The 15,471-nt window shown below is 35.8% G+C and overlaps 1 protein-coding gene across 1 annotated transcript in view; it reads right to left on the bottom strand.

Moving 5' to 3' along the window:
• LOC128661237 (verrucotoxin subunit beta-like) overlaps positions 1-15,471 on the bottom strand; it is a 232,103-nt gene that overhangs the window by 115,219 nt on the left and 101,413 nt on the right. The window contains exon 2 of the mRNA XM_053715516.1: positions 4,678-4,817. Coding sequence (XP_053571491.1) covers positions 4,678-4,786 — 109 coding nt within the window. The 5' untranslated portion in view covers positions 4,787-4,817. The remainder of the gene's footprint in view (positions 1-4,677; positions 4,818-15,471) is intronic.

Genomic DNA, 15,471 nt, shown 5'->3' with positions numbered 1-15,471 from the left:
ATAGGTTAACTCCACCCATGGTTAAGGGAAATGAAGACTATTCAAGTGATACTTGGGACTAATATACTCAGTTGTTTATGTTTACTGTTCTCATGTTCAAGTTTTGAAATGTGTTACCAATACTTTCTTAGGATAGCCTTACAATTGCAGGATTGGCCAGTACTCTCACACCCCCTCTCTCAGTACTCTCAGTACTCCCTTTTTGCTAATCCACACACATGCAACACCTTTTAAACTCCATAGCAATGTTACTCACTAAATCATTAGATTTACTTAGTTTATGATTAAGTAATGTTGGGCACTAGGAAGCTAGATTATGCTATATTCTCAATAATATATCCACGTGCCAAATAGACCTGTCTGGCATAGCTTCACATAAATTAGACATACCATCTTTCTATTGCTTGTCCTGAGGTCAGACTTGGAAGACTCTATGCCCCGGAGTCTCCTAGACCACATCTCCACAAACACCTAAGTATTAAAACACACAAGTAACTTTTCCCACCAAGTAATAATCCCAGCCACTCTCCCCATCCCACTACCCCTCCCTGCATGCCTCCTAGTGTAAAAAAAATCTAAACTATCCCTATTTAAGCCATAAAAGGAGATACTACCCAATACCATTTTTTCCTTTCTTGCAGACCTTGAAATTGCAGGAGAAATATGCTCCTTTTGCAATTCACAAAAGATCAACATACTCTCATTTTGTATTTTGTTGAGCTTCAGAGGTTACATTTATTGACCTTGAGCTCCATTGTAATTATCCTCCTCTCTCTTTTTCTAGCGCTCTTTTGACCTCTGTAATATTCCCCTCTTTTCCCATTCCTACTCACTCACTCCTTTTTTTATTTTTTTCTCCCCCCTTACTCCTATTTAAAATGACAGCTAGACCCAGCAAATTCCAAGAACACTCTTTCCAACTAACATCAATAAATGTTAAAGGCTTAAACAGCCCGAGTAAAAGGTCAATTACACTTAGGGAACTAACCAGAATCAAAAGCCAAATTTTCATGTTACAATAGACACACTTTCAAAAAGGCAGAGAACCCAAGTGGTCCACCCCACATTTCCCATAGCCTGTTTTGCTTCTGGACCAAAAAAAGAAGGGAGGTGTGGGTATTCTGATCCATAAAACTCTTCCATTTCAGATAACACACACTAACACCCAGAGGGTCGCTATATCCTAATTACGGGCCACCTTATGGGCAGCAGTTAACGTTGCTGAATGTATATGCACCCAACATATCACAAAAAATTCTAGACCAAGTGAAAGGCATAGTATTCTTGGCTGGAAACTTTAACCTCGTTTCAATCCCATACTTGATTCCTCAAAAGGGACCTCTTGTGTCTCCAAAAATGTCCTGAAAGCAGTTAAGACCTCCTTAACTAACCTCTACCTTCATGACATCTGGAGAACACTGAACCCAATGTCAAAGATTATACTTTCTATTCATCCCCGCACAACAGTTACTCCAGACTAGACGTCCACTCATTCCAAACCCCAGAAGGGCTACTAATGAAAAGCAACAAGCAGATAGCATCTTCCTTCAGAGGATACTATAAGTCTTTATACAATATTGATAGTTGCATTGATACCCCCCAATGGCGGAACCCACTCCTAACACCAAGGAACTACTAGACGAATACTTCCGAGATTTAGACTTACCTGTATTATCCAAAGAGGCAAGGGAACATTTAGAAGCGCCTATCACGTTAGATGAATTACAAAGGGCCATTAAAGACTCCCTAATGGGTAAAAGTCCCGGCCCAGATGGCTACACATCTGGTTATTATAAGAAATTCAAAGACATATTATCCCCTCATTAGCTCACTTTGTTTAATAGTCTAAGAGATACCCCCCTTCTGTCCAGAAACCTACTCGAGGCACATATAACTCATCCCCAAACCGGGCAAACCACCCACGCGCCCTGAGAACTTTAGGCCAATCTCCTTGATCAACGCTGATATGAAGCTATTTGCTAAAATTTTGGCTAATAGGCTAAATAAATACCTTCCAAGCTTGATATCATGGATCAAGATGGGTTCATCCCGGGAAGAGAAGCCTGAGATAATACTATCAAAATTATCCAACTAACAAACCACACCAGAGTTACAGGTACGCCCATGGTTCATTTTTCGACAGACGCAGAGAAGGCCTTTGATAGGGTCCGATGGTCTTTTCTGCGTAGGGCAATGCTGGAAATGGGGATCCTTATCTGAGATGAACAATTTAACTGCCTTTCTATAGCTAATGCAGTTGTCACAATAGCTTCTGTACATGGTTGCTAAGATCCAGCCAAACACACTGGGGTCAATTTATGAAAGTGCGAGCGGACATGATACGATGTAGCGCATCAATGCCGACAGCATACGTGGTTGGCATTTATCATTGCTCCAGCAGTTCTTCCACCTCTGCACTGCTGCTTCATAACTTCTGTTTCCGGTGAGCCTTCAAGCTCTCCGGAAACACGGAGCTTGATAAATTGACCCAACTAACTGTAGTATTGCTGACTGAATTCCCTCCCCTTAGGACAGCGCCACATGAGCTGCATCATTCATTGCATAAACTTTACAACAGCAAATAGCATTTTACACCATATCCTGTTATACAAAACATTATTTTGAAATATATGAGCTAGGATATGATCACTCTCGTCCCTCACACACAAACATAACATATAACATATAAAATCACACACACATATATATATATATATATATATATATATATATATAAATAAATATAAATATAAAAAAAACACGGAAGGGGACTGCACTCTCAGACCGGACTGGGTACACATCCAATGACCCTGCAACATGCTCAGTCCTGGGTGCTCACTGGCACTCACAGAAAGCTGTGCTGTCCCCATAGTCACAGACAGTTAACCCCACCCAAGACACAGCCTCTTTTTGCTCAACATGTGCCTTTCACAGAGAAGAACTTTCCTGAAGCATATCAGTCTGATCCTGACTTCACAGTACAATCCAGCACCGAAATACGAGGTAATCCCTCTCTGAACGAGAGAAACAGCAAAACCCCAGACGTACGTTTCGGCCTATTGAGAGCTTTGTCCGACTGATATGCTTCAGGAAAGTTCTTATCTGTGAAAGGCACATGTTGAGCAAAAAGAGGCTGCGTCTTGGGTGGTAACTGGCCAAAGAGCAAGCTATTATGCTAATGTTCGTTCCCAGGTTGAGCGCTTCTCTCTTATTATTTCTGCAAATTATGACACTTAGGGAAGTCTTCCTAAGTGTGATGTGGGAATCCAGATGTGGACCCGTTGCTCAGTGTGCCTAGAGGGATATGGCTGCACCTCACTGATGAGGCCCACAATAGGCCGAAACGTACGTCTGGGGTTTTGCCATTTCTCTTGTTCAGAGAGGGATTGCCTGGTATTTCGGGGCTGGAGTGTACTGTGAAGTCAGGATCAGACTGATATGCTTCAGGAAAGTTCTTCTCTGTGAAAGGCACATGTTGAACATAAAGAGGCTGCTTCTTGGGTGGTAACTGGCCATAGAATAAGCTATTATGCTATTGTTCATTCCCAGGTTGAGTGCTTCTCTCTTTTTATTTATGTATTACAATTTCTACAGTAAGTTGTAAGTCAGAGATGTCCAAACTAAAGTCCAGGGTACCATCTTGTTCTCTTTATTGACCCTCTTTCATTTCCTCACCCCACAGAACTCCACTATCTCTCCTTATCTGCAACCCATAGAGTTTTCAACTAGCCCATTTTTTTCTTATCTGCTCAGGTAAGTCTTGGTCAGGTAGCTGATACAGGAACTGTAGTATACACAAATTTTCATTTAACTGCATGTAATAGACTGCACAGATACTGATATAAAAATCCAGTGTAAAACCCTTTAAAAACTTACTTAGAAGCTCCCTATATAACACTGTTAATGAGATATGCCTGGGACACCCACAGAAAGGGGCTGATAGCAGAACCTCCCCCCTTCCTCTGCATATGAAAAGACCCATTATACAAAACAGAAGTAGTCTGAAGTCTATATACATCAGAATACCTCTAAAACTTTGTGGTTTGGTTAGGAGTCTGAAAATTAGCAAATTTTATTTAAAAATAAGCAAAACTATTACAAACACACACCAAGATGGGCAATATAAATGGATGGTCTACAAAACATTTATGCAAAGAAAAATCTAGTGAATAATGTCCTTTTGAGATATAAACTGAGATGGTTTGTAACTTCATACAACATAGAAACCATTATCTGCAATATCACATTCTACACAAATGTTAATACAAAGGAGGGTAATTTCTTATTAAAACAAATATTCATTAGCATTTCATGGACAGCTTGATAAAATTCTTTCCTTCGACTGGTATAAAAAGGGAAATTACTCCACAGAGTGTGGTAATGTTATACACAAAGCAAACAAAGCTGCTATCAACTCGTGGCTCAGACTGATGACATTATCCACCAAACAAAGGAGTCCATGATACCAGGCAATGTGCCAGCCAATTAGCAGGAAATCACTCCGCTGGATAGACTCATAGTAAAAAAATTGGCTACACATCAGTGGAACATTTAAAAACAAAATTTCTATTATATCAAATTAAGAAATAAAAATACAAGAATGAAGCTTATTGACAGTGATACATTTTGTGCTCCCCAATGGTGCTAACTCAGACTACAGTAATGTAATTGTCTTACCTGGAATGAGTTTATCATCCCGACAGTCATAAAGCATCCCAAGGGAAAAGGGGCGTCCCAATGTTGGCATCTGTAAGGTCATCATATCCACATCTGCTGCTTGATCCATGGTCACTTTACAGACAGAGCTTTTTCTTTTCCTAAAATTAAACAGGTGATGACTCACATGATTCAGATTATTATGATTATTATTATCAGGTATTTGTAGAGTTCCAACTGATTCTGCAGCACTGTAAACATAGTCGGTATACAGGATAGTTTTTGTAATTTTTTATATGTATGAAATTTGATATATGAAACAAAATGCTCTAGTCAGATATATCCTCATGCTTGGGTATCTATCTTATAAAGACAAACGTGACATAAAATGCTCTAGTCAGATATATCCTCATGTTTGTGTATCTATCTTATAAAGACAAACGTGACATAAAATGCTCTAGTCAGATATATCCTCATGTTTGTGTATCTATCTTATGAAGACAAACGTGACATAAAATGCTCTAGTCAGATATATCCTCATGCTTGGGTATCTATCTTATAAAGACAAACGTGACATAAAATGCTCTAGTCAGATATATCCTCATGTTTGTGTATCTATCTTATAAAGACAAACGTGACATAAAATGCTCTAGTCAGATATATCCTCATGTTTGTGTATCTATCTTATAAAGACAAACGTGACATAAAATGCTCTAGTCAGATATATCCTCATGTTTGTGTATCTATCTTATGAAGACAAACGTGACATAAAATGCTCTAGTCAGATATATCCTCATGCTTGGGTATCTATCTTATAAAGACAAACGTGACATAAAATGCTCTAGTCAGATATATCCTCATGTTTGTGTATCTATCTTATAAAGACAAACGTGACATAAAATGCTCTAGTCAGATATATCCTCATGTTTGTGTATCTATCTTATGAAGACAAACGTGACATAAAATGCTCTAGTCAGATATATCCTCATGTTTGTGTATCTATCTTATAAAGACAAACGTGACATAAAATGTTCTAGTCAGATATATCCTCATGTTTGTGTATCTATCTTATGAAGACAAACGTGACATAAAATGCTCTAGTCAGATATATCCTTATGTTTGTGTATCTATCTTATGAAGACAAACGTGACATAAAATGCTGTAGTCAGATATATCCTCATGTTTGTGTATCTATCTTATGAAGACAAACGTGACATAAAATGCTCTAGTCAGATATATCCTCATGTTTGTGTATCTATCTTATGAAGACAAACGTGACATAAAATGCTCTAGTCAGATATATCCTCATGTTTGTGTATCTATCTTATGAAGACAAACGTGACATAAAATGCTCTAGTCAGATATATCCTCATGTTTGTGTATCTATCTTATGAAGACAAACGTGACATGAAACAAAATGCTCTAGTCAGATATATCCTCATGTTTGTGTATCTATCTTATAAAGACAAACGTGACATAAAATGCTCTAGTCAGATATATCCTCATGTTTGTGTATCTATCTTATAAAGACAAACGTGACACAAAATGCTCTAGTCAGATATATCCTCATGTTTGTGTATCTATCTTATGAAGACAAACGTGACATAAAATGCTCTAGTCAGATATATCCTCATGTTTGTGTATCTATCTTATGAAGACAAACGTGACATAAAATGCTCTAGTCAGATATATCCTCATGTTTGTGTATCTATCTTATGAAGACAAACATGACATGAAACAAAATGCTCTAGTCAGATATATCCTCATGTTTGTGTATCTATCTTATGAAGACAAACGTGACATAAAACAAAATGCTCTAGTCAGATATATCCTCATGTTTGTGTATCTATCTTATGAAGACAAACGTGACATAAAATGCTCTAGTCAGATATATCCTCATGTTTGTGTATCTATCTTATGAAGACAAACGTGACATAAAATGCTCTAGTCAGATATATCCTCATGTTTGTGTATCTATCTTATGAAGAAAAACGTGACATAAAATGCTCTAGTCAGATATATCCTCATGTTTGTGTATCTATCTTATGAAGAAAAACGTGACATAAAATGCTCTAGTCAGATATATCCTCATGTTTGTGTATCTATCTTATGAAAACAAACGTAACATAAAACAAAATGCTCTAGTCAGATATATCCTCATGTTTGTGTATCTATCTTATGAAGACAAATGTGACATAAAATGCTCTAGTCAGATATATCCTCATGTTTGTGTATCTATCTTATGAAGACAAACGTGACATAAAATGCTCTAGTCAGATATATCCTCATGTTTGTGTATCTATCTTATGAAGACAAACGTAACATGAAACAAAATGCTCTAGTCAGATATATCCTCATGTTTGTGTATCTATCTTATGAAGACAAACGAGACATAAAATGCTCTAGTCAGATATATCCTCATGTTTGTGTATCTATCTTATAAAGACAAACGTGACATGAAACAAAATGCTCTAGTCAGATATATCCTCATGTTTGTGTATCTATCTCATGAAGACAAACGTGACATAAAATGCTCTAGTCAGATATATCCTCATGTTTGTGTATCTATCTTATGAAGACAAACGTGACATAAAATGCTCTAGTCAGATATATCCTCATGTTTGTGTATCTATCTTATGAAGACAAACGTGACATAAAATGCTCTATTCAGATATATCCTCATGTTTGTGTATCTATCTTATGAAGACAAACGTGACATAAAATGCTCTAGTCAGATATATCCTCATGTTTGTGTATCTATCTCATGAAGACAAACGTGACATAAAACAAAAAGCTCTAGTCAGATATATCCTCATGTTTGTGTATCTATCTCATGAAGACAAACGTGACATAAAATGCTCTAGTCAGATATATCCTCATGTTTGTGTATCTATCTTATGAAGACAAACGTGACATAAAACAAAATGCTCTAGTCAGATATATCCTCATGTTTGTGTATCTATCTTATAAAGACAAACGTGACATAAAATGCTCTAGTCAGATATATCCTCATGTTTGTGTATCTATCTTATGATGACAAATGTGACATAAAATGCTCTAGTCAGATATATCCTCATGTTTGTGTATCTATCTTATGAAGACAAACGTGACATGAAACAAAATGCTCTAGTCAGATATATCCTCATGTTTGTGTATCTATCTTATGAAGACAAACGTGACATAAAATGCTCTAGTCAGATATATCCTCATGTTTGTGTATCTATCTTATGAAGACAAACGTGACATAAAATGCTCTAGTCAGATATATCCTCATGTTTGTGTATCTATCTTATAAAGACAAACGTGACATAAAATGCTCTAGTCAGATATATCCTCATGTTTGTGTATCTATCTCATGAAGACAAACGTGATATAAAATGCTCTAGTCAGATATATCCTCATGTTTGTGTATCTATCTTATGAAGACAAACGTGACATGAAACAAAATGCTCTAGTCAGATATATCCTCATGTTTGTGTATCTATCTTATGAAGACAAACGTGACATAAAATGCTCTAGTCAAATATATCCTCATGTTTGTGTATCTATCTTATGAAGACAAACGTGACATGAAACAAAATGCTCTAGTCAGATATATCCTCATGTTTGTGTATCTATCTTATGAAGACAAACGTGACATAAAATGCTCTAGTCAGATATATCCTTATGTTTGTGTATCTATCTTATGAAGACAAACGTGACATGAAACAAAATGCTCTAGTCAGATATATCCTCATATTTGTGTATCTATCTTATGAAGACAAACGTGACATGAAACAAAATGCTCTAGTCAGATATATCCTCATGTTTGTGTATCTATCTTATGAAGACAAACGTGACATAAAATGCTCTAGTCAAATATATCCTCATGTTTGTGTATCTATCTTATGAAGACAAACGTGACATGAAACAAAATGCTCTAGTCAGATATATCCTCATGTTTGTGTATCTATCTTATGAAGACAAACGTGACATAAAACAAAATGCTCTAGTCAGATATATCCTCATGTTTGTGTATCTATCTTATGAAGACAAACGTAACATGAAACAAAATGCTGTAGTCAGATATATCCTCATGTTTGTGTATCTATCTTATGAAGACAAACGTGACATAAAATGCTCTAGTCAGATATATCCTCATGTTTGTGTATCTATCTCATGAAGACAAACGTGACATAAAATGCTCTAGTCAGATATATCCTCATGTTTGTGTATCTATCTTATGAAGACAAACGTGACATAAAATGCTCTAGTCAGATATATCCTCATGTTTGTGTATCTAACTTATGAAGACAAACGTGACATAAAATGCTCTAGTCAGATATATCCTCATGTTTGTGTATCTATCTTATGAAGACAAACGTGACATAAAATGCTCTAGTCAGATATATCCTCATGTTTGTGTATCTATCTTATGAAGACAAACGTGACATAAAATGCTCTAGTCAGATATATCCTCATGTTTGTGTATCTATCTTATAAAGACAAACGTGACATGAAACAAAATGCTCTAGTCAGATATATCCTCATGTTTGTGTATCTATCTCATGAAGACAAACGTGACATAAAATGCTCTAGTCAGATATATCCTCATGTTTGTGTATCTATCTTATGAAGACAAACGTGACATAAAATGCTCTAGTCAGATATATCCTCATGTTTGTGTATCTATCTTATAAAGACAAACGTGACATGAAACAAAATGCTCTAGTCAGATATATCCTCATGTTTGTGTATCTATCTCATGAAGACAAACGTGACATAAAATGCTCTAGTCAGATATATCCTCATGTTTGTGTATCTATCTTATGAAGACAAACGTGACATAAAATGCTCTAGTCAGATATATCCTCATGTTTGTGTATCTATCTTATGAAGACAAACGTGACATAAAATGCTCTATTCAGATATATCCTCATGTTTGTGTATCTATCTTATGAAGACAAACGTGACATAAAATGCTCTAGTCAGATATATCCTCATGTTTGTGTATCTATCTTATGAAGACAAACGTGACATAAAATGCTCTAGTCAGATATATCCTCATGTTTGTGTATCTATCTCATGAAGACAAACGTGACATAAAACAAAATGCTCTAGTCAGATATATCCTCATGTTTGTGTATCTATCTTATAAAGACAAACGTGACATAAAATGCTCTAGTCAGATATATCCTCATGTTTGTGTATCTATCTTATGATGACAAATGTGACATAAAATGCTCTAGTCAGATATATCCTCATGTTTGTGTATCTATCTTATGAAGACAAACGTGACATGAAACAAAATGCTCTAGTCAGATATATCCTCATGTTTGTGTATCTATCTTATGAAGACAAACGTGACATAAAATGCTCTAGTCAGATATATCCTCATGTTTGTGTATCTATCTTATGAAGACAAACGTGACATAAAATGCTCTAGTCAGATATATCCTCATGTTTGTGTATCTATCTTATAAAGACAAACGTGACATAAAATGCTCTAGTCAGATATATCCTCATATTTGTGTATCTATCTTATGAAGACAAACGTGACATGAAACAAAATGCTGTAGTCAGATAAATCCTCATGTTTGTGAATCTATCTTATGAAGACAAATGTGACATGAAACAAAATGCTCTAGTCAGATATATCCTCATATTTGTGTATCTATCTTATGAAGACAAACGTGACATGAAACAAAATGCTCTAGTCAGATATATCCTCATGTTTGTGTATCTATCTTATGAAGACAAACGTGACATAAAATGCTCTAGTCAAATATATCCTCATGTTTGTGTATCTATCTTATGAAGACAAACGTGACATGAAACAAAATGCTCTAGTCAGATATATCCTCATGTTTGTGTATCTATCTTATATATTTGGCTATCAGATCTAACCTGGACATATCCGGTTTCCCGATAGGCTCCCGTCAACATACCATATCCTTATATGCAGATGATGTAACGCTATTACTTACCGACCCACATAGGTCGCTACCTGCTGTATTTAAAATCATCTCTAAGTTTAAAACTTTGAGCTATTATAAACTAAATCTTTCTAAAACCGAGGCTCTATACATCAATATCATGCCTGCGGATCTCCTTGTTCTACGTGATAGATACAAATATCAATGGTCCCCCTACTCCCTCAAATTGTTAGGTACCCACCTCTCCCCGAATGTCTCTACTATTCTTTCCAGGAACTTTACGGAGAGAATCCCAGAATGGAAAAAACTTTTAGATTCCTGGGAATTCCGCGAAATCTCCTGGACGGGTAGGATTGCAGCCATTAAAATGTCTTTTATTCCGAAAGTAACATATCTTTTTCGCACTATCCCAATTAATATACCACGACCGATACTTAACAAGCTTCAGAGCCTCATTACCAGTTATATTTGGAAAGGTAAGAAACCTCGAACGTCGAGGCAAACTCTTCAAAGACCTAGTGATAAAGGAGGACTAGGCATGCCAAACATTATTTTATACTATCAAGCAGCACGCCTAGCACATGTGATAGAATGGGGTCATAGTGACAGCCCAACTTCTTGGAGAGAGGCGGAACAATCACTTCTTCCCTCTGACTTGAGACTGTCGGATCTCCCGTGGGTGCCCTCCCATTATTGGAAAAATCTCCTTACCACTCATCCAGTGATCTTAGACACCCTTCGGTTCTGGGATCAGACGAGACATTCAAACCTGATCGCTCCTCATCCTTCCCCTTGCCAAACTGTTTTTAGTGTTCTCTTTTGCCTACCTGATACTCATGTCTCTAGATGGGCCTCTCTTGGAATAGATCGTTTAGCTGATATCTACGGGCAAGTTGGAAATATATCCTACTCGGCGATTAGCAATAAACTTCAGATCCCGACCCCATTGAAATTTGAAACCTTCCGACTCTGCTCTATAATTAGATCCTGGGGGTTCCCAAGAGAGAATATTAGACATATTACAGTCTGGGAACAACGATGGTCACAACCTCTCAGACTCAAGGGAAATTTATCGTTCCATTACGAAACCCTACTAGTTCCCTTCTCCCAACAGAAAGTTTCCCAGTTTATAGCCTGGGAGACGGATTTGAACTTTGTGGCCAACACTGACTCTTGGTATAGAGAACTTAAATCTACGAAAAAATTGTTGCATTGTACGTCCCTATGGGAACTCCAATACAAAATTGCAGTACAATGGCACCTAGTCCCAGTGACCTTACATAGGATCTATGACTCTCACTCTCCTGCCTGCTGGAGAGGATGCGGACAGCTGGGAACTCAGGCACACATCTGGTGGTTCTGCCCTAGAGTTTCTCCTGTTTGGCTCCAGGTAACCACTCTACTACACTCTCTAGGTATCACCATCACACTTAGTCCCCAAGCTGGCTTACTACATTTAGATTTCCCAGTTCTATCTCCTACACATAAAGCCTTATCTATCTATGTTTTAATGGCTACCAAATTAGAAATAGCGAAAGCATGGAAACAACCCTCTCCTCCGACCATGCCACAAATATTAGCCACAATTAATTTTCTTTCAAAAATGGAAGCTTACTCACACTCTGTTCTAGATAAACTAGATTTTTATTACGCAACCTGGGCACCTTGGTGGGAAAAATTCCCTAATTGAACAAGCTGATAGCATATGGACTTTGGTCACCCCCTCCTAATATTTTGCTGATAGCTGCCCCTCCTCATTTTTTTTTTTTTTTTTTTTCCATTTTTCATTTCTCATTTCTTCTCATGCTCCTCACTCTGTGTTTTCTCCATCTCTCACTCATTTAGTTCATTTCTTTGAGTATTCTATAAGAGTATATATATGTCCCCACTTGTATTTTTCTTATTTCTTTTATTTGATGTTTATATACGCTATATAATTTTGAAAAAGGAGAAAAGTATATAATGCAGTGCTGTGCAACTTGTTAATTACCTGTACATTGAAACTACTGAAACTATATTAACAGTTTCTACCATTTCTTTTTTCTGTATTATTGACAACACTGCCTATGTTTGATATTTTTGTATCCAGTAATTTTCTCAAATAAAAAATTTATTTAAAAAAAAAATAAAAATAAAAAAAATAAAAAATAAAAGCTCTAGTCAGATATATCCTCATGTTTGTGTATCTATCTTATAAAGACAAACGTGACATAAAATGCTCTAGTCAGATATATCCTCATGTTTGTGTATCTATCTTATGAAGACAAACGTGACATAAAATGCTCTAGTCAGATATATCCTCATGTTTGTGTATCTATCTTATGAAGACAAACGTGACATGAAACAAAATGCTCTAGTCAGATATATCCTCATGTTTGTGTATCTATCTTATGAAGACAAACGTGACATAAAATGCTCTAGTCAAATATATCCTCATGTTTGTGTATCTATCTTATGAAGACAAACGTGACATGAAACAAAATGCACTAGTCAGATATATCCTCATGTTTGTGTATCTATCTTATAAAGACAAACGTGACATAAAATGCTCTAGTCAGATATATCCTCATGTTTGTGTATCTATCTTATAAAGACAAACGTGACATAAAATGCTCTAGTCAGATATATCCTCATATTTGTGTATCTATCTTATAAAGACAAACGTGACATAAAATGCTTTAGTCAGATATATCCTCATGTTTGTGTATCTATCTTATGAAGACAAACGTGACATAAAATGCTCTAGTCAGATATATCCTCATATTTGTGTATCTATCTTATGAAGACAAACGTGACATGAAACAAAAAGCTCTAGTCAGATATATCCTCATGTTTGTGTATCTATCTCATGAAGACAAACGTGACATGAAACAAAATGCTCTAGTCAGATATATCCTCATGTTTGTGTATCTATCTTATGAAGACAAACGTGACATAAAATGCTCTAGTCAGATATATCCTCATGTTTGTGTATCTATCTTATGAAGACAAACGTGACATGAAACAAAATGCTCTAGTCAGATATATCCTCTTGTTTGTGTATCTATCTTATGAAGACAAACGTGACATGAAACAAAATGCTCTAGTCAGATATATCCTCATGTTTGTGTATCTATCTTATGAAGACAAACGTGACATAAAATGCTCTAGTCAAATATATCCTCATGTTTGTGTATCTATCTTATGAAGACAAACGTGACATGAAACAAAATGCTCTAGTCAGATATATCCTCATGTTTGTGTATCTATCTTATGAAGACAAACGTGACATAAAACAAAATGCTCTAGTCAGATATATCCTCATGTTTGTGTATCTATCTTATGAAGACAAACGTAACATGAAACAAAATGCTGTAGTCAGATATATCCTCATGTTTGTGTATCTATCTTATGAAGACAAACGTGACATAAAATGCTCTAGTCAGATATATCCTCATGTTTGTGTGTGTATCTATCTCATGAAAACAAACGTGACATAAAATGCTCTAGTCAGATATATCCTCATGTTTGTGTATCTATCTTATAAAGACAAACGTGACATAAAATGCTCTAGTCAGATATATCCTCATGTTTGTGTATCTATCTTATGAAGACAAACGTGACATAAAATGCTGTAGTCAGATATATCCTCATGTTTGTGTATCTATCTTATGAAGACAAACGTGACATAAAATGCTCTAGTCAGATATATCCTCATGTTTGTGTATCTATCTCATGAAAACAAACGTGACATAAAATGCTCTAGTCAGATATATCCTCATGTTTGTGTATCTATCTTATAAAGACAAACGTGACATAAAATGCTCTAGTCAGATATATCCTCATGTTTGTGTATCTATCTTATGAAGACAAACGTGACATAAAATGCTGTAGTCAAATATATCCTTATGTTTGTGTATCTATCTTATGAAGACAAACGTGACATAAAATGCTCTAGTCAGATATATCCTCATGTTTGTGTATCTATCTTATGAAGTAAAACGTGACATAAAATGCTCTAGTCAGATATATCCTCATGTTTGTGTATCTATCTTATGAAGACAAACGTGACATAAAATGCTCTAGTCAGATATATCCTCATGTTTGTGTATCTATCTTATGAAGGCAAACGTGACATAAAATGCTCTAGTCAGATATATCCTCATGTTTGTGTATCTATCTTATGAAGACAAACGTGAAATAAAACAAAAAGCTCTAGTCAGATATATCCTCATGTTTGTGTATCTATCTTATGAAGACAAACGTGACATAAAATGCTCTAGTCAGATATATCCTCATATTTGTGTATCTATCTTATGAAGACAAACGTGACATGAAACAAAAAGCTCTAGTCAGATATATCCTCATGTTTGTGTATCTATCTTATGAAGACAAACGTAACATGAAACAAAATGCTCTAGTCAGATATATCCTCATGTTTGTGTATCTATCTTATGAAGACAAACGTGACATAAAATGCTCTAGTCAGATATATCCTCATGTTTGTGTATCTATCTTATGAAGACAAACGTGACATAAAATGCTCTAGTCAGATATATCCTCATGTTTGTGTATCTATCTTATGAAGACAAACGTAACATGAAACAAAATGCTATAGTCAGATATATCCTCATGTTTGTGTATATATCTTATGAAAACAAACGTAACATGAAACAAAATGCTCTAGTCAGATATATCCTCATGTTTGTGTATCTATCTTATGAAGACAAACGTAACATGAAACAAAATGCTCTAGTCAGATATATCCTCATGTTTGTGTATCTATCTTATGAAGACAAACGTGACATAAAATGCTCTAGTCAGATATATCCTCATGTTTGTGTATCTATCTTATGAAGACAAACGTGACATAAAATGCTCTAGTCAGATATATCCTCATGTTTGTGTATCTATCTTATGA

The sequence above is a fragment of the Bombina bombina genome, chromosome 5 (genome assembly GCF_027579735.1).
Source record: "Bombina bombina isolate aBomBom1 chromosome 5, aBomBom1.pri, whole genome shotgun sequence".
Taxonomy (NCBI): Eukaryota; Metazoa; Chordata; class Amphibia; order Anura; family Bombinatoridae; genus Bombina; species Bombina bombina.
Note: the sequence above shows the minus strand (reverse complement) of the source record. Positions and strands in the feature narration are given on the sequence as shown.